Source organism: Bombina bombina, chromosome 5, assembly GCF_027579735.1.
Source record: "Bombina bombina isolate aBomBom1 chromosome 5, aBomBom1.pri, whole genome shotgun sequence".
NCBI lineage: Eukaryota > Metazoa > Chordata > Amphibia > Anura > Bombinatoridae > Bombina > Bombina bombina.
In genome coordinates, this window is record NC_069503.1 from 995,211,036 (window position 1) to 995,235,062 (window position 24,027).

The 24,027-nt window shown below is 40.7% G+C and overlaps 1 protein-coding gene across 1 annotated transcript in view; it reads right to left on the reverse strand.

Annotated features, from left to right (window-relative positions):
- MTERF3 (mitochondrial transcription termination factor 3) overlaps nucleotides 1-24,027 on the reverse strand; it is a 141,442-nt gene that overhangs the window by 38,739 nt on the left and 78,676 nt on the right. The window contains exon 6 of the mRNA XM_053715227.1: nucleotides 18,888-18,959. Within this exon, the coding sequence (XP_053571202.1) occupies nucleotides 18,888-18,959 (72 nt within the window). The remainder of the gene's footprint in view (nucleotides 1-18,887; nucleotides 18,960-24,027) is intronic.

A 24,027-nucleotide genomic window follows, 5' to 3' on the forward strand; every position in this document is an offset into this window, starting at 1 on the left:
GTTGTAATATTTTTATGTTTGTAAATATTTTTTTATTTTTTGTACTTTAGTTAGTGTATTTATTTGTATTTAATTTATTTATTGATAGTGTAGTGTTAGGTGTATTTGTAACTTAGGTTAGGATTTATTTTACAGGTAATTTTGTACTTATTTTAACTAGGTAGCTATTAAATAGTTAATAACTATTTAATAGCTATTGTAACTTGTTAAAATAAATACAAAGTTGCCTGTAAAATAAATATAAATCCTAAAATAGCTACAATATAATTATAATTTATATTGTAGCTATATTAGGGTTTATTTTACAGGTAAGTATTTAGCTTTAAATAGGATTCATTTATTTAATAAGAGTTAATTTATTTAGTTAGATAATAATTATATTTAACTTAGGGCGGTGTTAGTGTTAGGGTTAGACTTAGCTTTAGGGGTTAATACATTTATTATAGTAGCTGCAAGGTCTGGTCGGCAGATTAGGGGTTAATACTTGAAGTTAGGTGTCGGTGATGTTAGGGAGGGCAGATTAGGGGTTAATACTATTTATTATAGGGTTAGTGAGGCGGATTAGGGGTTAATAAATTTATTATAGTAGCGCCGTTAATAATTGTAGGTAGGTAGCGGCGACGTTGGGGGCGGCAGATTAGGGGTTAATAAATATAATATAGGGGTCAGCAGTGTACAGAGCGGCAAATTAGGGGGTTAAAAAAATATGCAGGGGTCAGCGATAGCGGGGGCGGCAGATTAGGGGTTAATATGTGTAAGGTTAGGGGTGTTTAGACTCGGGGTTCATGTTAGGGTGTTAGGTGCAGACATAGGAAGTGTTTCCCCATAGGAAACAATGGGGCTACGTTAGGAGCTGAACGCTGCTTTTTTGCAGGTGTTAGGTTTTTTTTCAGCTCAAACGGTCCCATTGTTTCCTATGGGGGAATCGTGCACGAGCACGTTTTTGAAGCTGGCCGCGTCCGTAAGCACTGCTGGTATTGAGAGTTGCAGTGGCGGTAAATATGCTATACGCTCCCTTTTTGGAGCCTAACGCAACCCTTCTGTGAACTCTAAATACCAGCGGTATTTAAAAGGTGCGGGAGAAAAATAGCACGCGTAGCTAACGCACCCCTTTGGCCGCAGAACTCTAAATCTAGCGGTTAGCTTTGGTAGAATTGTGTTCAGGCAAATTAGTTCCTGAAGTAACATCAGAGGCAGGATCTGTTTGCAAAAAACAGACTCCAAGCTATAACTAACTGTAAACCCAGGTAAGAAAAAACTGAATTTATGCTTACCTGATAAATTTCTTTCTTTTGCAATGTACCGAGTCCACGGATTCATCCTAACTTGTGGGATATTGTCCTTATAACTCCACCCCCCAGTCATTCGACCGAAGGCCAAGGAAGAAAAGGAGAAACTATAAGGTGCAGTGGTGACTGAAGTTTACATAAAAAATACTATCTGTCTTGAATTGACAGGGCGGGCCATGGATTCGGTATCTCGCAAAAGAAAGAAATTTATCAGGGAAGCATAAATTTTGTTTTTTTGTTTTGCAAGATGTACCGAGTCCACGGATTCATCCTAACTTGTGGGATACCAATACCAAAGCTTTAGGACACGGATGAATGGAGGGAAAAGACCGGAACCTAAACGGAAGGCACCACTGCTTGCAAAACTGTTCTCCCAAAAATAGCCTCCGAAGAAGCAAAAGTATCAAATTTGTAAAATTTGGAAAAGGTATGAAGCGAAGACCAAGTCGCAGCCTTACAAATCTGTTCAACAGAAGCATCATTTTTAAAAGCCCATGTGGAAGCCACTGCTCTAGTGGAGTGAGCTGTAATTCTTTCAGGAGGCTACTGTCCAGCAGTCTCATAAGCCAAACGGATGATGCTTTTCAGCTAAAAGGAAAGAGAGGTAGCCATAGCCTTTTGACCTCTACGCTTTCCAGCATAGACAACAAAGAAGATGATTGGCGAAAATCTTTGGTTGCCTGCAAATAAAACTTCAAGGCACGAACCATGTCCAAGTTGTGCAACAGACGGTCCTTCTTAGAAGAAGGATTAGGACACAGAGAAGGAACAACAATTTCCTGACTGATATTCCTGTTAGAAACAACCTTAGGGAGGAACCCAGGTTTGGTACGCAAAACCAGCTTATCAGCATGGAAAACAAGATAAGGCGAGTCACATTGTAATGCAGATAGTTCAGAAACTCTTCAAGCTGAAGAGATAGCAACTAGAAACAGAACTTTCCAAGATAGAAGCTTAATATCTATGGAATGCATGGGTTCAAACAGAACCCCCTGAAGAACTTTAAGAACTAAATTGAGACTCCAGGTTTAAACACAGGCTTAATTCTAACTAAAGCCTGACAAAAAACCCGAACGTCTGGGACATCTGCCAGACGCTTGTGCAACAGAATAGACAAGCAGATATCTGTCCCTTTAAGGAACTAGTGGACAATCCTTTCTCCAATCCTTCTTGGAGAAAAGACAAAATCCTAGGAATCCTGATCTTACTCCATGAGTAGCCTTTGGATTCGCACCAAAAAAGATATTTACGACATATCTTATGATAGATCTTCCTGGTGACAGGCTTTCGAGCCTGAATCAAGGTATCTATGACTGACTCAGAGAAACCCTGCTTTGATAAAATCAAGCGTTCAATCTCCAAGCAGTCAGTTGCAGAGAAATTAGATTTGGATGCTTGAATGGACCTTGAATCAAAAGGTCCCGTCTCAGTGACAGAGTCCATGGTGGCAGAGATGACATGTCCACAAGGTCGGCATACCAAGTCCTGCGTGGCCACGCAGGCGCTATCAAAATCACTGAAGCTCTCTCTTGTTTGATTCTGGCAATCAGACGCGGAAGGAGAGGGAATGGTGGAAACACATAAGCCAGGTTGAACGACCAGGGTACTGCTACAGCATCTATCAGTACTGCCTGAGGATCCCTTGACCTGGATCCGTAACAAGGAAGTTTGGCGTTCTGACGAGATGCCATCAGATCCAATTCTGGTGTGCCCCATAGCTGAACCAGTTGAGCAACCACCTCCGGATGGAGCTCCCACTTCCCCGGATGAAAAGTCTGACGACTTAGAAAATATGCCTCCCAGTTCTCCACCCCTGGGATATAGATTGCTGATAGATGGCAAGAGTGAGTCTCTGCCCATCGGATTATCCTGGAAACTTCCATCATCGACAAGGAACTCCTTGTTCCCCCCTGATGATTGATATAAGCTACAGTTGTGATGTTGTCTGACTGAAACCTGATGAATCCAACCGAAGCCAGCTAAGGCCACGCCTGAAGAGCATTGAATATTGCTCTTAATTCAAGAATATTTATCGGTAGGAGGGCCTCCTCCTGAGTCCACAAACCCTGTGCTTTCAGGGAATTCCAGACTGCACCCCAGCCCAGTAGGCTGGCATCCGTCGTCACAATAACCCACGCTGGCCTGCAGAAACACATTCCCCTGGACAGGTGATCCTGTGACAACCACCAAAGAAGAGAGTCTCTGGTCTCTTGATCCAGATTTATCTGAGGAGATAAATCTGCATAATCCCCATTCCACTGTTTGAGCATGCATAGTTGCAGTGGTCTGAGATGCAAGCGAGAAAACAGAACTATGTCCTTTGCCGCTACCATAAGTCTGATTACCTCCATACACTGAGCCACTGATGGCCGAGGAATGGAATGAAGAGCTCGGCAGGTGGTTAAAATCTTTGATTCCTGACCTCCGTCAGAAATATTTTCATGTCCACCTAATCTATCAGAGTTCCCAGGAATGGAACTCTTATGAGAGGAATAAGAGAACTCTTTTTCACGTTCACCTTCCACCCATGAGATCTTAGAAAGGCCAACACTAAGTCCGTGTGAGACTTGGCAAGTTGGAAAGTCGACGCTTGAATTAAGATGTCGTCTAGATAAGGCGCCACTGCTATGCCCCTCTGCCTTAGGACCGCCAGAAGGGACCCTAGCACCTTTGTGAAGATTCTTGGCGCAGTGGCCAACCCGAAGGGAAGAGCCACAAACTGGTAATGCCTGTCCAGAAAGGCAAACCTGAGGAACTGGTGATGATCTTTGTAGATAGGAATGCGTAGATATGCATCCTTTAGATCCACGGTAGTCATATATTGACCCTCCTGGATCATTGGTAAAATAGTCCGAATGGTCTCCATCTTGAAGGATGGAACTCTTAGGGATTGGTTTAGGATCTCAAGATCTAGAATTGGTCTGAAGGTTCCCTCTTTTTTGGGAACCACAAACAGATTGGAGTAGAAACCTTGCCCCTGTTCTGTTTTCGGAACTGGGCAGATCACTCCCATGGTAAAAAGGTCCTCTACACAGCATAAGAACGCCTCTCTTTTTGTCTGGTTTACAGACAATTGAGAAAGATGGAACCTCCCCCTTGGAGGAGAATCTTTGAAATCTAGGAGACACACATGGGTTCCAATTTCTACGGCCCAGGAGTCCTGAACATCTCTTGCCCAGGCCTGAGCAAGAGAGAAAGTCTGCCCCCTACTTGATCCGGTCCCGGATCGGGGGCTACCCATTCATGCTGTCTTAGTGGCAGCAGGCTTCTTGGCCTGTTTACCCTTGTTCCAAGCCTGGCTAGGTCTCCAGGTTGGCTTGGATTGAGCAAAGTTCCCCTCTTGCTTTGCAGCAGGGGAAGAGGAAGCGGGACCACCCTTGAAGTTTTGAAAGGAACGAAAATTATTTTGTTTGGTCCTTGTCTTATTTGACTTATCTTGAGGGAGGGCATGACCCTTCCCTCCAGTGATGTCTGAAATGATCTATTTCAGTGCAGGCCTGAATAGGGTCTTACCTTTGAAAGGGATGGTCAAAAGGTTAGATTTAGATGACACATCAGCTGACCAGGACTTAAGCCATAACGCTCTTCGCGCTAAAATGGCAAAACCTGAATTCTTTGCGGCTAACATAGAAAGATGAAAAGCGGCGTCTGAAATAAAAGAATTAGCCAACTTAAGGGCCTTAATTCTGTCCAAAATATCATCTAGTGGGGTCTCCATCTGAAGAGCCTCTTCTAGAGCTTCAAACCAAAAAGCAGCTGCAGTGGTTACCGGAACAATGCACGCTATAGGTTGAAGAAGAAAACCCTGATGAACAAAAATTTTCTTTAGGAGACCCTCTAACTTTTTATCCATAGGCTCAATGAAAGCACAACTGTATTCAATAGGTATAGTTGTACGCTTAGCCAGAGTAGAAATAGCTCCCTCCACCTTAGGGACCGTCTGCCATGAGTCCTTTATGGTGTCAGAAATGGGGAACATTTTCTTAAAAACAGGAGGGGGAGCGAACGGAATACCTGGTCTATCCCACTCCTTAGTAACAATGTCCGAAATCCTCTTAGGGACCGGAAAAACATCAGTGTAAACAGGAACCTCTAAATATTTGTCCATTTTACACAATTTCTCTGGAACTACAATAGGGTCACAATCATCCAGAGTCGCTAAAACCTCCCTGAGCAATAAACGGAGGTGCTCTAGCTTAAATTTAAATGCCGTCATATCTGAATCTGTCTGAGCAAACATCTTTCCTGAATCAGAAATCTCTCCCTCAGACAGCAAATCCCTCATCCCTACCTCATTACATTGTGAGGGAATATCGGATACGGCTACTAAAGCGTCAGAAGGCTCAGCATATGTTCTTAACCCAGAGCTACTGCGCTTCCCTTGCAACCCTGGCAGTTTAGATAAAACTTCTGTGAGGGTAGTATTCATAACTGAAGCCATATCTTGCAAGGTGAAAGAATTAAACGCACTAGAAGTACTTGGCGTCGCTTGTGCGGGCGTAACTGGTTGTGACACTTGGGGAGAACTAGATGGCAAAACCTGATTTTCTTCTGTCTGAGAATCATTTAATGCCAAATTCTTATAAGTCAAAATATGCTGTTTGCAATTTATAGACATATCAGTACAATTGGGACACATTCTTAGAGGGGGTTCCACAATGGCTTCTAAGCAAATTGAACAATGAGTTTCCTCAGTGTCAGACATGTTTAAAAGGCTAGTAATGAAGCAAGCAAGCTTGGAAAACACTTTATTTAATGAAAAAAACACAATTTGCAAAAACGGTACTGTACCTTTAAGAGAAAAAAAGGCATACACAAACTGCAAAACAGGTTAAAATTGATTCAAAAATTCCGAAATTTTAACAGTACACCCACTAAGCTTTAGAAGGATTGCACCACAAGTAACAAAGCAATAGACCCCCAAATGAAAAAAACTGTTTGATAAGTGTCTAAAACCAGTTAAAAACCTCTAAAGCACCTTGCCACAGCTCTGCTGTGGTCCTACCTGCCCTTAGGAAGCGATAATATGGGGTTTAAAGCTTCAATTAGTTCATAAGAAGACTCTCAGGACCTCAGGAGAAGTTGCTTGCTGCTTTTAAATGTAGGCCCCTCCAACCTCACTTGATGTTTCTGGGGCCTACACAAAACTAACAAACCCTGCCTGAAAGCCATGTGGGTTATAAACAACCCCAAAGAACCCTCAAGCAAATGTCCCATAAAACAGAAAACGTTACTCCCAGACACAAAAACGTTTGTCCCAAATTCACATAACAAACTGAGTGCCCACAAAAAATTAACCCTTTATGCAAGCTATTAAAAACCTCTGATAACACTAGGATTACTGCTTCCCCTTCCCCTAATGGGGACACTGTCAGCCTTTCTGAGTTAACACAGTCTCTGCAGAAAATATGACTGAACATACCTCATTGCTGTATAGCAAGAAACCGTTCCTCACACTGACGTTTTCCTGTACTCCTCAGCTTCTGTGGGAACAGCAGTGGACCTTCGTTACAAATGCTAAGATCATCATCCTCCAGGCAGAAATCTTCATCTATGTCCTGCCTGAGAGTAAATAGTACAACACCGGTACCATTTAAAAATAACAAACTCTTGATTAAAGATAAAATAAAACTAACAGTTTAACACCTCTTCTCTTTACCCTTCCTGCTTAGAGCCAGCAAAGAGAATGACTGTGAGGTGGAGTTAAGGGAGAGCTATATAGACAGCTCTGCTGTGGTGCTCTCTTTGCTACATCCTGTCAGGAAGGACATTATCCCACAAGTTAGGATGAATCCGTGGACTCGGTATATCTTGCAAAATAAAAAACAGAATTTATGCTTACCTGATAAATTTCTTTCTCTTGTGATGTATCGAATCCATGGATTCATCCATACTTGTGGGATATTCTCCTTCCTAACAGGAAGTGGCAAAAAGAGCACTCAAAGCAGAGCTGTCTATATAGCTCCTCCCTTAGCTCCACCCCCCAGTCATTCGACCGAAGGCTAGGAAGAAAAAGGAGAAACTATAGGGTGCAGAGGTGACTGAAGTTTTTTAAAATAAAAATATACTACCTGTCTTAAAATGACAGGGCAGGCCGTGGACTTGATACATCACAAGAGAAAGAAATTTATCAGGTAAGCATAAATTCTGTTTTCTCTTGTAAGAATTATCGAGTCCACGGATTCATCCATACTTGTGGGATACCAATACCAAAGCTTTAGGACACGGATTAAGGGAGGGACAAGACAGGTACCTTAAAGGGAAGGCACCACTGCTTGTAGAACCTCTCTCTCAAAAATAGCCTCCGAGCAAAAGTATTGAATTTGGAAAATTTGGAAAAAGTATGAAGCGAAGACCAAGTCACCGCCTTACAAATCTGTTCAACAGAAGCCTCATTTTTAAAAGCCCATGTGGAAGCCACTGCTCTAGTAGACTGAGCAGTAATTCTTTCAGGAGGCTGCTGGCCAGCAGTCTCATAAGCCAAACGGATGATGCTTTTCAGCCAAAAAGAAAGAGAGGTAGTCATAGCCTTTTGACCTCTCCGCTTACCAGAGTAAACAACAAACAATGAAGATGTTTGACGGAAATCTTTAGTTGCTTGTAAGTAGAACTTTAAAGCACGAACCACATCAAGATTATGCAACAGACATTCCTTCTTTGATGAAGGATTAGGACACAGTGAAGGAACAACAATTTCCTGATTGATATTCCTATTAGAAACAACCTTAGGAAGGAATCCAGGTTTGGTACGCAAAACCACCTTATCTGCATGGAAAACAAGGTAAGGTGAGTCACACTGTAAAGCACATAACTCAGAAACTCTTCGAGCCGAAGAGATAGCTACTAAAAACAAAACTTTCCAAGATAGAAGCTTAATACCTATGGAATGCATAGGTTCAAACGGAACCCCTTGAAGAACTTTAAGAACTAAGTTTAGGCTCCATGGCGGAGCAACAGGTTCAATACAGGCTTGATCCTGACTAAGGCCTGACTAAACGCTTGAACGTCTGGTACATCTGCCAGACGTTTGTGTAAAAGAATAGACAAAGCAGATATCTTTCCTTTTAAGGAACTAGCTGATAATCCCTTCTCCAATCCTTCTTGGAGAAAAGACAATATTCTAGGAATCCTAATCTTACTCCATGAGTAACCCTTGGATTCACACCAATAAAGATATTTGCGCCAAATCTTATGATAGATTCTCCTGGTGACAGGCTTTCTAGCTTGAATCAGGGTATCAATGACTGACTCAGGGAAACCACGCTTTGATAGAATCAGGAGTTCAATCTCCAAGCAGTCAGACGCAGAGAAATTAGATTTGGATGCTTGAACAGACCTTGGATTAGAAGGTCCTGCCTCATTGGCATGGTCCACGGTGGAACAGATGATATGTCCACTAGGTCTGCATACCAAGTCCTGCGTGGCCACACAGGTGCTATCAGAATCACTGAAGCTCTCTCCTGCTTGATTCTGGCAACCAGACGTGGGAGGAGAGAAAACGGTGGAAATACATAGGCCAGATTGAAGGACCAGGGCACTGCTAGAGCATCTATCAGTACCGCCTGGGGATCCCGGGACCTGAACCCGTAACGAGGAAGTTTGGCGTTCTGATGGGACGCCATCAGATCCAATTCTGGTGTGCCCCATAGCTGAGTCAGCTGGGCAAATACCTCCGGATGGAGTTCCCACTCCCCCGGATGAAAAGTCTGACGACTTAGGAAATCCGCCTCCCAGTTCTCTACCCCTGGGATATGGATTGCTGAGAGATGGCAAGAGTGATCCTCCACCCATAGGCTTATTTTGGTTACCTCCATCATCGCTAGAGAACTCAGAGTTCCTCCTTGATGATTGATATAAGCTACAGTCGTGATGTTGTCCGACTGAAATCTGATGAATTTGGCCGCAGCTAGCTGGCCTGCGGAAATACATTCCCTGAGACAGGTGGTCCTGAGACAACCACCAGAGAAGAGAATCTCTGGTCTCCTGGACCAGATGCAGTTGACGAGATAAATATGCATAATCTCCATTCCACTGTTTGAGCATGCATAGTTGCAGTGGTCTGAGGTGTAGGCGGGCAAAAGGAACTATGTCCATTGCTGCTACCATGATTCCGATTACCTCCATACACTGAGCCACTGATGGCCGAGGAATGGAATGAAGAGCTCGGCAAGTGGTTAAGAGCTTTGATTTTCTGACCTCCGTCAGAAATATTTTCATTTCTACCGAGTCTATCAGAGTCCCTAGGAAGGAAACTCTTGTGAGAGGGAAGAAAGAACTCTTTTCTATGTTCACCTTCCACCCATGAGATCTCAGAAAAGCCAACAAGATGTCCGTGTGAGACTTGGCTAGCTGGAAAGTCGACGCCTGAATTAAGATGTCGTCTAGATAAGGCGCCACTGCTATGCCCCGCGGTCTTAGAACCGCCAAAAGGGCCCCTAGCACCTTTGTGAAAATTCTGGGAGCCGTGGCCAACCCTAAGGGAAGGGCAACGAACTGGTAATGCCTGTCCAGAAAGGCGAATCTGAGGAATTGATGATGATCTCCGTGAATAGGGATGTGTAGATACGCATCCTTTAAGTCCACGGTAGTCATATATTGACCCTCCTGGATCAACGGTACAATAGTCCGAATAGTCTCCATCTTGAATGATGGTACTCTGAGGAATTTGTTTAGAATTTTGAGATCCAAGATTGGTCTGAAAGTTCCCTCTTTTTTGGGAACCACAAACAGGTTTGAGTAAAACCCTAGCCCTTGTTCCACTTTTGGAACTGGGCGGATCACTCCCATGGTATGTAGGTCTTCTACACAGCGTAAGAACACCTCTCTCTTTGTCTGGTTTGCAGACAATTGAGAAATGTGAAATCTCCCCTTTGGGGGGGGAGTCTTTGAAGTCCAGAAGATATCCCTGGGACACAATTTCTAAAGCCCAGGAATCGTGAACATCTCTTGCCTGAGCGAAGAGAGAGAGTCTGGCCCCTACTAGATCCGGTCCCGGATTGGGGGCTACCCCTTCATGCCGTCTTAGAGGCAGCTGCAGGCTTCTTGGCCTGTTTACCCTTGTTCCAAGCCTGGTTAGGTTTCCAGACTGACTTGGATTGGGCAAAATTCCCCTCTTGCTTTGCAGCAGGGGAAGCTGAAGCGGGACCACCCTTGAAGTTCCGAAAGGAACAAAATTTATTTTGTTTGGTCCTCATTTTATTTGTTTTATCCTGAGGGAGGGCATGGCCTTTCCCTCCAGTGATGTCTGAAATAATCTCTTTCAGTTCAGGCCCAAATAGGGTCTTTCCTTTGAAAGGGATGTTCAAAAGTTTAGATTTTGATGATACATCAGCAGACCAGGACTTAAGCCATAACGCCCTGCGTGCTAAAATGGCAAAACCTGAATTCTTTGCCGCTAATTTAGCCAGTTGGAAAGCGGCATCTATAATGAAAGAATTAGCCAACTTAAGGGCCTTAATTCTATCCATATATCCTCTAATGGAGTCTCCATCTGAAGAGCCTCTTCTAGAGCCTCGAACCAGAAAGCAGCTGCAGTAGTTACAGGAACAATGCACGCAATAGGTTGGAGAAGAAAACCTTGATGAACAAAAATTTTCTTCAGGAGACCCTCTAATTTTTTATCCATAGGATCTTTGAAAAGCCCAACTGTCTTCGATAGGTATAGTTGTACGCTTAGTGAGAGTAGAAATAGCTCCCTTCACCTTAGGAACCGTCTGCCACGAGTCCCACATGCTGTCAGATATAGGAAACATTTTCTTAAAAACAGGAGGGGAGCTAACGGAATACCTGGTCTATCCCACTCCTTAGTAACAATATTCACAATCCTCTTAGGGACTGGAAAAACATCAGTGTAAACAGGAACCTCTAAGTATTTGTCCATTTTACACAATTTCTCTGGAACCACTATAGGGTCACAATCATCTAGAGTCGCTAATACCTCCCTGAGCAATAAGCGGAGGTGTTCAAGCTTAAATTTAAAAGCCGTCATATCAGAATCTGTCTGTGGGAGCGTCTTTCCTGAATCCGAAATTTCTCCCTCAGATAACAAATCCCTTACCCCTACTTCAGAACATTGTGAGGGTATATCGGAAACGGCTACTAAAGCATCAGACGGCTCAGCATTTGTTCTTAACCCAGAGCTGTCACACTTTCCTTGTAAACCAGACAGTTTAGATAAAACCTCTGTGAGGGTTGTATTCATAACTGTGGCCATGTCTTGTAAAGTAAATGAATTTGACGCACTAGAGGTACTTGGCGTCGCTTGTGCGGTTGTTACTGGTTGTGACACTTGGGGAGAGCTAGATGGAAACCCTCATTTCCTTCTGTCTGAGAATCATCTATTGCTATATTTTTAATTGCTAAAATATGCTCTTTATAATTTATAGACATATAAGTGCAAGTGGGACACATTCTAAGAGGGGGTTCCACAAAGGCTTCTAAACACATTGAACAAGGATTGTCCTTGATGTAAGACATGTTAAACAGGCTAGTAATGAAACAAGCAAGCTTGGAAAACAATTTAATCAAAGCAAATAATACTTAGAAAAAAATGGTACTGTGCCTTTAAGAGAAAAAAAGATGCACAAACTCTGCAAAACAGTGTAAAAAAGCAGTAAACTTTACGAAATTTTTACAGTAGCATCATAAAGCTTTAGCAAGATTGCACAGCTAGACAAATAAATGATTAACCCCTTAATGTAAAAACCGGATTGACAAAACATCAAAAATCGGTAAAAACACGTTCAGCACCTTGCCACAGCTCTGCTGTGGCGCCTACCTGCCCTTTAGGAAAGATTTGTGGGGAAAAAACTTCTTTAAGCCCTCAAACAACAGCAGGACCCTCTGGAGAAGCAGCTGGATGTCTGAGTAAAAGAAACTGCGCAACTGAGGCACGTAAATAGGCCCCTCCCACCTCACTCGATGTTATGGTGCCTAAAAGAAACACACCAGAGTGTTTCCAAACGTTATGTTTGCAATAAAAAAACGTTTTTTCCTAACAGTGTCACCAGTAACAAATGAGCCCTTTATGCAAGCTGGGATTCCTACTAAGTGTCTGAATACAGCTTACCCTTCCCTCATGGGGATATTGCCAGCCTTTTTCTGGAATTATCACAGTCTGTCTAGAAAACAAAATAGACTGAACATACCCCAACTGAAGTTTTCCTGTACTCTTCAGTCCATGTGAGAACAGCAGTGGATCTTAGTTACAAAGTGCTAAGATCATCATCCTCCTTGCAGAAATCTTCATCCCTTTTCTGCCAGAGAGTGAATAGTACACACCGGTACCATTTAAAATAACAAACTTTTGCTTGAGAAAATAAAAACTAACATTTTTGTCACCACACTCAATTTACCCTTCCTAGCAGTTAAGCAGGCAAAGAGAATGACTGGGGGGGTGGAGCTAAGGGAGGAGCTATATAGACAGCTCTGCTGTGGGTGCTCTCTTTGCCACTTCCTGTTAGGAAGGAGAATATCCCACAAGTATGGATGAATCCGTGGACTTGATACATCTTACAAGAGAAATACCTAAACTCTCCCATAAACATAATTTCCATGCTGAAACTGTTAAACTGCAAAGGGAAATACACAGACCTGACTCATGGCAAATATATACAATACACATTTAAAACTTTATAATATAAAATGCCAAACATAGCTGAGAGTGTCTTAAAAAATGATATATACTTACCAGAAGACACCCATCCACATATAGCAGACAGCCAAACCAGTACTGAAACATATCAGCAGAGGTAATGGTAGAGGAGTATAATGTCGGTCTGTAAAGTGAGGCAGCAGATAAATCCCTGTGAGCGATTTACTTATAATAGATTTCCCATAGGTGAAAACATGGTGTCATCAGGCAACACTCCCTTCACATCCCTCAGACAAACACTGTACTTTCAGAGGAATTTGGGCTTCAAAATGCTTAGAAGCGCCTTTCACAGAAGAAAATCAAGCACATCTTGCTTCACCACCTTCACAGGAGGCAAAGTTTGTAAAACTAAGGTATGAGTGAGGTGGAAGGTGTATTTATAGGCATTTGTGGTTTGGGAAACTTTGCCCCCTCCTGGTAAGAATGTATATCCCATACGTTACTAGCTCATGGACTCTTGCCACTTACATGAAAGAAAAGATCCTTTACTGCCCGTGATATTGGAAATAATTTCTGCCAAACCCGGCCCATCCAAGGTCTTACCCTTGTACGGGATTGCCAAAAGCTTAGATTTAGAGGAAACATCCGCTGACCATAATTTATTTCGACCCCCAACTTAATGACCTGCAAAGAAGCATCAGTGCAGTGGCGTCACTAGGGGGGGGCGGGGGGGGCGGGCCGCACCCGGGTGACACCCACCAGGGGGTGACACCAAAAAAAAAAAAAAATTTTTTTTTTTTTTTTTTTTTTTTTTTTTTTAAATTTTATTGAAATTCAAAGAAATACAATGTTGAGATGCATAGATTATTTTATTAGAGGCTGGCATTTGTGAACATTGGTGGGACTTGGGAAGATGTAGACACACAATTTTTTTGCCACTTGAGCCAGTGCTGCAATTTCAACAAATAGTTTTCCCGGCTACTTTTGCTTGTTTGTACTTTGCTTCTCCCCTGCCCAATTTCGCTATGAATGTTGTGGTCATGCCATGGGGCTTGCAAAGTTGCGCTGCTAGCCTAAACCTGCCTGCCTATCTGTGCTCACTGCTCAGTGACATGTGGAGCAGTGGAGTCACTCACTGCTGTGCTGTCTCTCTAAACGGGAACTGGCAAATCATGAGGGGATGGCTAGCACCTGACCGCATGACTGTTTGACACTGTCTTTAAAGTGAAGGAGCCACGTATGATGCCCACCAGACCATTACGGTTACGGTACACTAAGTGCACACTGAACAGGTAGGAGGGCGGGCGGGGGTCTGGGGGTGGGCAGAGTGCAGAGGTGATTGGCCATAAGAAGCAGTAGGCACGCGGCCCGGGGCTGTGCACTGACAGACTTGGAACAGAGTCAGAGAGCAGAATTTTCATAGTTTGCACCTAAATCTTTTCTTTAGTGATTTATTTTTAGAGTGCTCTGTTTATCTTTCATTTGATGCTCTGCTGAGCCAGTGAGCAGCTCTAGGCATGAGCTTTATAATTAATGCAGTGCACTTTACATATTTTGTATGTGTGTGTGTCTGAGTTTTTGTGTGTGTGTGTCTCAGTGTTTTTGTGTGTGTTTTTGTGTGTGTGTCTGAGTGTGTTTCCAAGTGTTTGTGTGTGCATCTGAGTATTTTTTAAGTGTGTCTGAGTGTTTGTATGTGTGCTTGCCTGTGTTTTTGTGTGTGTCTGCTTTCTGGGGGGGGGGGGGGGTGACACCATAACTTACCGCACCGGGTGACACCAACCCTAGTGACGCCACTGCATCAGTGATAAAGTAATTGGCTAACTTAAGAGTCATTATCCTATCTTAAATATCCTCCTCAAACCAATATGCTGCAGCACTTGTCACTGTAGCGATACACAACGCCGGTTGCCACTGTAATCCCTGATGAATATACATCTACTTTAAGAAGGCCTCCAGCTTCTTGTCCATAGGGTCCTTGAAAGAGCAACTATCCTTAAATGGAATAGTAGTCCTCTTAGCCAGTGTAGAGATCGCCCCTTCCCTTTGGGGACGTCTGCCAAGACTCCTTAAAAGAGTCGGCCACCGGGAACATCTTCTTAAAGACTGGAGAGGGAGAAAAAGGAATACCAGGTCTCTCCCATTCACGGGCAATAATATTTGTAGCTCAGTCTGGCACTGGAAACACCTCCCCAGGGGAGGGTACATCAAAGTATCTATTTAATTTGCTAGATTTCTTGGGACAGGAGTATCGGAGTCGTCCAAAGTAGCCAAAAACCTCCTTTAACAAAACATAAAGGTGTTCAAGCTTGAATCTGAAGGAAACAATTTCAGCACCAGAAGAAGGGATTACACTATCACGAATCTGAGATTTCCCCCTCAGATGCTATCGAAGTATCATCCTCTTCCGACTTATGAAAAAGAGCAACTTGGTTAGCCTGTACTGGATCAAAAACCTTACTATCTGATAATCTAATTTCCCTCTTGCTTCTCCCCTGAAGCATGGGGATGGCAGCTAGCGCCTCAGATACTGCCGAAGATACCTGGGCAGCAATTTCTGCACGCAAATATACTCCTCCAGGAGAATGTGAGGAACCGCAGGGCACTGCATGTGACATAGGTATAGCTTGGGACATCTGAGGAGAAAGCTACGGCATCTCCTGACCAGCATCAACCTGAGAGGGTGGTGGCTCAGTAACAAAAAGTTTATCTTTATACATTAAGGTTCTTTCAACAAATGAAGAACAAAAAGGCAAAGGAGGTTCTACTAGGTTATCTAAACAAAGTCTGCATTCAGCAGAAGGCATCAACTCTTGATCCATATTTGCATAAAATTGACAGTAACAAATAAAAAAAAAAAAAAGTATTATTTTATTTCTACCACGGTCTCTTTAAAGAGCTCCGTATGAAAATAACGCTCAGAAAACTCTCTGACGATAACGACTGTCAGCAGATCTTATGCAATAAAACCAAATGCTCAGTCTATTTTAAAGTTTAACCTCTTCAGCACCTCCACACCTCAGCATAATACTGAGGTGCTTACCTGCCCCCTCTGCAATCCGGACTAACAAGCGGCTCTTTAACTGACTCTTGTCCTACACAGCCGCTCCGGAACACAGCATAGAAAATGACGACTCACTGAAAGCTGCGCCAATATCAGTTAAAAGCGTGCACTTAGCAAAACCGCTTAGACAAAAAGGACTGCCTCCAAATTACGTCAGAAGCGGTCCTGGCGCACATTAGACAAATTGATCACAAAGTACACAAAGTGAATAAATACACATCCGTAGTCCCTTAGATTGATTTTCTAAGTGGGACCGCTGAAAAACGTACCCCTACTGAGTCATCAGTGAATCACCACAAACCCTGTTTGCATTAAATCACCTCCTCTAAAAACGCACAGTGCTTGCTCCCTGCCGTTGTCCTGACTCTTAATGCAGGAATTAGGTCCCAATAAAGTGCAATTAGCTCAATGAGTGCCAGCCCAGAAAAACAGAAAATGTCACTTACCTGCACCTCATGCTGTCCAGCAGGAGGACAGCTCACCCAGTTATGAGAGGAAGCCGCTCCTCACAGAGACCTGTGAAAACAAGAAAGGACAGAGTAAACCTACTCTGGCTTTCTTTACAAGGGCAGCAACCTGATTGTAGAAAAATCATTAACAGACACCTAACTTCACCTCCTCCTTGCACTGAAGGCAAAGAGAATGACTGGGTTTTTGGAAAGGGGAGTGATACTTAAAAGGACATTAAACCCAAAGAAATTCTTTCATGATTCAGATAGAGAATACAATTTTTAAAAAGTTTCCAATTTACTTATATTATCAAAGGTATTTCATTCTCATGCTATTCTTTGTTGAAGAGATACCTAGGTAGGTAGCGTGCACATGCCTGAAGCCCTACATGACAGGTAAAATTGCTGTCATCTAGTGCTCCTGCTAATGTATAACATTGTTGCAAAACTGCTGCTATATAGTGCTGCAGCACATGCACACTCTTGAGCTAACATTTCTGCTTTTCAAATAAGGATAACAAAAAAACGAAGAAAATATGATAATAGAAGTAAATTAGAAAGTTGTTTAAAATTTGATGTTCTATCTAAATCATGAAAGAACAAAATTGAGTTTTATGTCCCTTTAACAGCTTTGCTGTGGTGCTCTTTGCCTCCTCCTGCTGGCCAGGAGTGATATTTCCAACATTAATTGAAGATCCCGTAGACTCACCATATCTTAGGAAAGAAAATACCCTTATCCAAAAACGAAAGGGTGTATTAAAGACAAGTAAATTTAATCAGCAGCGAAAGAAGAACAAGCAATGAGAGATATCACAGCTAGGTATATGACCAGTGTAGAAGTAAAAGCCAGCATGTACAAGATGAATAAGTGATGTACTTGTGCTACTCTGCAGATACATAACCAGATACACTTTGTATAATGTACAAAATTCTGGAGATGCAAAATAAAGAAGGAACTGTTTAAAGGAGTTTCAATGTATAAACGTATAAGGAAAACGTAATTATATTAATACTAGTCGATGAGCTTGCCCAGAGAGCAGTCTAATTATTTTTTAAACTACAGATGTAGAAACAACGTATTTTGTAACTCTTCTTTTATATAAAAATTTAAGCTACAGGTGTAGCAATACTATATTTTTAATGGTTTACTAAAATATATCAAAAATATTTTCTATATAATAAACTACAGATATAGACACACTCTAATTGGACAAACTACTGTCCTAAATAAATACAAAATGTATTTTCTTTACAAAACTGCCGACGGCGACGGACATTACAAACGCAATTATAGTATAGATAGAATACAGCTATAGAGTACAGCTTGGAGGAGAAAAGTGAGAGGTGAAACTTTCAAATTTATTGAAAGGGCATAATGGTACTTAAAAGGGACATTATACACTCAATTTTTCTTTGCATAAATGTTTTGTAGATTATCCATTTATATAGCCCATACAGTTTTTTTTTTAAAATGTATAGTTTTGCTTATTTTTAAATAACATTGCTCTGATTTTCAGACTCCTAACCAAGCCCCAAAGTTTTAGGAGAATACCAATGTATACCTACTCCAGCTTGCTCCTGTTTATGTAAAGGGTCTTTTCATATGCAGAAGAAGGGGGCGGGGGGGGGGGGGAAGGGAGTGTCTGTTTTTCCCCACTTGCAGTGGGTGTTCTAGCAACCTTTTTAACAGAGCTAAATTGGAAGCTTCTAATTAAGTTTTTAAACGGTTTTATACCGGTTTTAGATCAGTATCTGTGCATATTATTCTTTATAGTAGTGTCTATTACATGAAGTTATATGAAAATTGGTGTATACTGTCCCTTTAACAAAAAATATAATTTTCTGCTATTTAGTAGTACAAGTGTACTTTGGAGATATTGCGGGTTCAGTATTATATTATTTATATCATTTTGTTTCCCAATGCATAGAAAAGTTATATGTACACTATACTGTAGTCTATTAAGTGTGCAATAGCATTATGTCTAAAAACCAATGTACATATCTTAATTAAAAAATACTTTATCGCTAAAAAATGCTAACCATCATCTGAGCCGTCATTGAATCATAATCTTTTTGCTGGTGGTGTGTATATATAGGTGTGTATAAATGTGGATTAATTTGTATTTATATGTGTATATATGTAAAAATGGCGCCAATAGATTTGCTCGACACAGGGTTGCCACAAACCTTCAATTTGTCAAAAGAGCAATATCTGCAAAGCGCAATAAAGCGTAGAGCAATAAAACGAGGTATGCCTGTATTTAAATTGCATTTACAATGTATTCTATTTTTAAAAAACACCATCTGCGCTGTGCTTGTATGATGAAAATAAATAGCAGTAATTTCTACTCCCCCTCAAAGAATGTTCCCAACATATAAGAAATTTGATTATGCCAGTATTTTTTTTCTACATTGCGTTGTTTTATATGTAATTACAAATATATATATTTTAATAAATGAATTGTGCTCACTTGCAAATTTGCACAGACACTTACTTTTAAATTCTCCTTTATGGGCTCCAGGCTGCTAGTTATCATTCTTGGAAGACGAACCACCAGGTCTCTAGTCTGAGATTTAAAAATAAATAAATAATAAATACAGAAATAAATAACAAGAATTTTTTAAAGATACCCTAAAGTGGAACACAAATAGCTCCTCTGTCTAGTTTTTTTTTACAAGCAGCCAAATGGTATGACTTAATCAAAATACAAATATACACATTGGATGTGGTTAATTGTTTTAGTAACTAATTTGCCAATCTCATCTGTGCTCATACTGTATTATTACTTTGCAGCTATAGTTTTAACCCCTTAGTGACCACAGCACTTTTCCATTTGTTGACCGTTTGGAACCAGGGCTATTTTTACATTTCTGCAGTGTTTGTGTTTAGCTGTTATTTTCTGCTTACTCATTTACTGTACCCACACATATTATATACTGTTTTTCTCGCCATTAAATGGACTTTCTAAAGATACCATTATTTTCATCATATCTTATAATTTACTATAAAAAATATATAAAATATAATAAAAACACACAATTTTTCTAACTTTGACCCCCAAAATCTGTTACACATCTACAACCACCAAAAAACACCCATGCTAAATAGTTTCTAAATTTTGTCCTGAGTTTAGAAATACCCAATGTTTACATCTTCTTTGCTTTTTTTGCAAGTTATAGGGCAATAAATATAAGTAGCAATTTGCTATTTCCAAACCATTTTTTTTCAAAATTAGCGTTAATTACATTGGAACACTGATATCTGTCAGGAATCTCTGAATATCCCTTGACATGTATATATTTTTTTTTTAGTAGACATCCCAAAGTATTGATCTAGGCCCATTTTGGTATATTTCATGCCACCATTTCACTGCCAAATGCGATAAAATAAAAAAAATTGTTCACTTTTTCAGAAACTTTAGGTTTCTCACTGAAATAATTTACAAACAGTGCAATCATGGAGCAAATGGTTGTAAATGCTTCTCTGGAATTCCCTTTGTTCAGAAATAGCAGACATATATGGCTATGGCATTACTTTTTGGTAATTAGAAGGCCGCTAAATGCCGCTGCGCAGCATTCTTGTATTATGCCCAGCAGTGAAGGGGTTAATTAGGTAGCTTGTAGGGTTAATTTTAGCCTCCCACCTGACACCCCCCCCCCGATCTCTCCCTGACCCCCCTCAAACAGCTCCCTTCCCTCTCCCACCCCACATTGTCACTGCCATAAAGTCTGCCAGTATAAAAATAAAGGTGCTTTTTTGTTTTTATATATATATATATATATATATATATATATATATATATATATATATATATATATATATATATATATATATATATATATATATATATATATATATATATATATATATATAATATAAGTGTAGGATCCCCCATTACCCTCCAACAGCTCTCTCAGCCTCTCCCCTCGACCTATTGGCCGCCATCTTAGGTACTGGCAGTGTAGTGTAGCAGCCCCCCCTCAATACACTACCCTCTCCCCCTCCCTGATCACTTTACAAAACCTTTATTTTCCCTCTCCCTTTTTCCCCCCTCCTTGTTCAATGGACATATTGTTAATGTCCATGTGTGCGCGATCCCGGACAGTCCGGAACAGGATCTGAATCTAGCACCAGCGATGGGCCGCTCCACCAGTCTCCCTGCTATGGCTCCCACCCACCAACGATCGGCACCATTGCTGGCCGATGCAGAGAGGGCCACAGAGTGGCTCTCTCTGCATCGGATGTTTAAAAAATGTTATTGTAGGATGTCTCAATATCGAGGCATCACTGCAATAACATGAAAGCAGCTGGAAGCGATCACGATCGCTTCCAGTGCTTGAAAACCCTGAGAACGTACAGGATACCTTCTTGGACCTTAAGTGACATTGTTTGTAGTACCTACCCGGTACGTCCTTGGTCCTTAAGGGGTTAAAAGACATAAAACTCAAAATGAAATTCCCCATAAAGGGCCAGATTACGAGTGGAGCACAAAATTGCGGTTTTGCTAGAGCGATATTTGTGCTCCACTCGTAATACTAGCAATTGTGCGCTGGTATTTAAAGTGGCCCGCAATGCGAACACGACTCGCATTCGCATTGCATGGAAGCTTTGTGCTCAATAGAGAATCTAGCATAGCAAAGGAGGTAAGGTGCGCAGCAATGGGCAGCAGGTCTTTATTATATATGTATATGAATATATACATATATATTAATGTATTTATATGTGTATAAGCATATACATACATATTTATAGCGAAAACACAGTTCCCCATAGACCGCAATGTAAAGGCACTTTTCAGTGCCGTTTTCTTTCTAACACCCCACACACTTTAACCCCTAAAAACTACTTTATTTTGGGGCCAATTGGGGCACTTTTGGAAAATTAATTTGTATTTATAAATTAGCGTTCCACTTAATCTAGCCCAAAATGTTTAGTTATGAATAATTAAAGTGATGGTAAATCCTAGCATTTCTTTACCATCAGTAAAAATAAATAGGACTTTCAGCAATAAACTCAGCAGCTCCAGCCGCCCACAGTACAGTGCTCTTTTTCCAATAAGGTGACATTTCCACCTCTAACACAAACCCAGTAATACCAGCACTTCCTTATGAAAACTGTATAACAAATGTGATAGTTCTTACAGTCCCGTATATCGTCTGTGCCTATGCTAGCTGAGTAGATTGCAGATGCAGTATACCTAAGTGTTAGTTGGGCAAATAAGTGAGTAGCAGTATTATACAGTACTTGGTTTGTTGGAAAATTAGTCCTAGAAGTGGTCCTTCCTGAAGTATGGTACGGTTTCTGAATTGTTCTGCGATAAGGTGTAGCTGACCTGCTTCTGTGGGAATGGAGTGAAATTCCATTTTTGCCTCTTCAAAAGAGTAAGGTAGGTGATCTCTTCCCCATAGGTATGTGCTGCTTTTTGTGTAGAGGAGGTTCTCTGTGTGCCTCCCTTAAATAGGAAAACGGTAACGAGAATGGGAAGGAAACAGAAGCACAGCCTCATCTAAGCATTGTCGATTTATTTATGTGTATAGTGCACAAGTAAAATCACTTACAAAATATTAGATGTATAAAAGTGTTTCATATAAAATATAGCAAGATCCATGGACTGGAACATGTGATGTCACTTCCCTGTACACCCCCACCGTCTAGGAATAATAGCAACCTAGAGATCATTTGACAAATGGGATATTTCACCAGTACATTTTAGCGAGCATAGAATTCATATTAAAACCCAATTACTTTAAAGGAATAGTCTAGTCAAAAATAAACTCTCATGATTCAGATAGAAAGCTGCTTAAAATTGCATGCTCTAATTTACTCCTATTATCAATTTTTCATCGTTCTTTTGTTATCTTTATTTGAAAAATCAATAATGTAAGCTTTAGAGCCGGCACATTTTTGGTTCAGCACATGGGTAGCACTTGCTGATTAATGGCTAAAGGTAGCTACCAATCAGCAAGTGCTACCCAGGTACTGAACCAAAAATGGGCCGGCTCCTAAGCTTACATTCTTGCTTTTTTAAATAAAGATACCAAGAGAACAAACAAAAATTGATAATAGGAGTAAATTAGAAAGTTGTTTAAAATTGCATGCTCTATCTGTATGCTCTATCATGTTTAATTTTGACTAAACTATCCCTTTATGTTTGAATCACAATTTTACATACAAACTCAGGAATGGCCATGGATTATTTCGAGAATCTCTATGTTTGGTCTAATTATCCTATCCTACCTAGATAATTTAGTTCAATATTTTCTCTACATCAATGACATAATCATCATCATCTGGAGGGGTACTGAATTGAAAATTCAAAATCTGGTTGAACACACAAACCAAAACAACCTTAAAGGGACACTGAACCCAAATGTTTTATTTTGTGATTCAGATAGAGCATGCAATTTTAAGCAAATTTCTAATTTACTCCTATTATCAATTTTTCTTCGTTCTCTTGCTATCTTTATTTGCAAAAGAAGGCATCTAAGCTTTTTTTTTTGGTTCAGACTCTGGAAAGCACTATTTTATTGGTGGATGAATTTATCCACCAATCAGCAAGGACAACCCAGGTTGTTCACTAAAAATGGTTCGGCATCTAAACTTACATTCTTGCATTTCAAATTAAGAGAATAAAGAGAATTTGATAATAGAAGTAAATTAGAAAGTTACTTAAAAGTTCATGCTCTATCTGAATCACGAAATAAAAAAATTGGGTTCAGTGTCTCTTTAAGTTTACCAGTAACATTAAAAAAGACCAAATAGAGTTTCTAGATCTCATCCTTTTTCAGGATCCCAGTAACAAGGTAGCCATAAAAAATTACAGGAAACTGACAGACAAAACAGTTTACTAAACGCCAATAATGGCCACCTTGCCAGGTGGAAAAAATATTCCACTTAGACAAAACCAAAGAATTATGAGCATTTGTACACTGGAGGCAGATTTTAAGAGAGAGATTTGGATTTTTTTTAAAAAAAAGTTATTATCCAAACTTATTGTGGAAGATTAAGGAAAGATGGATAGAAATTGCATGCTAAATCTAAGCTGTAACAAGAACAATCATAATGATAACAATATCACTACATTCAATCAAGGTAACAGATCTATCCAACACATAAAAAAACCCATTGGGATATCCTAGGTAATGTCCTATCATTACCTTTAAGAAAAGGGTGACTTAAAAACAAACAAACATACTTCCAACCTCTAAATTACGATCAATCTAAGCCTCAAATACCACCCCTAGACATTCGAATAAGTGGCTTGTGAGACCGAATGTAACTTAGAGATGTGGAGTTTCTAAATGTGGCATGTGCTCACATATCTCTAAGGACATAGGTTCTTCAAATCAAACAAAACAAAGTAATATAAAGTCCAACATAGACACACTTGTAGCTCCACCTATGTAGTCTATTTACTCAGTTGCGATTGTCATAGTATCTACTGTACATAGGTAGAACTAAGAGAACAACGAGAAAGAGGTTCAATGAACACTAAGAATATCAAAAACAAGTTAGAGAGCCATAGTGTGTCAGAACATTTCAGAGTCGTCCACAACTATGATCCCAGTAACCTCTCAGTCAAACTTACAGATTGGCCCCCTCTGAATAGATTTTCTAACAGACTAGTGGTTCTA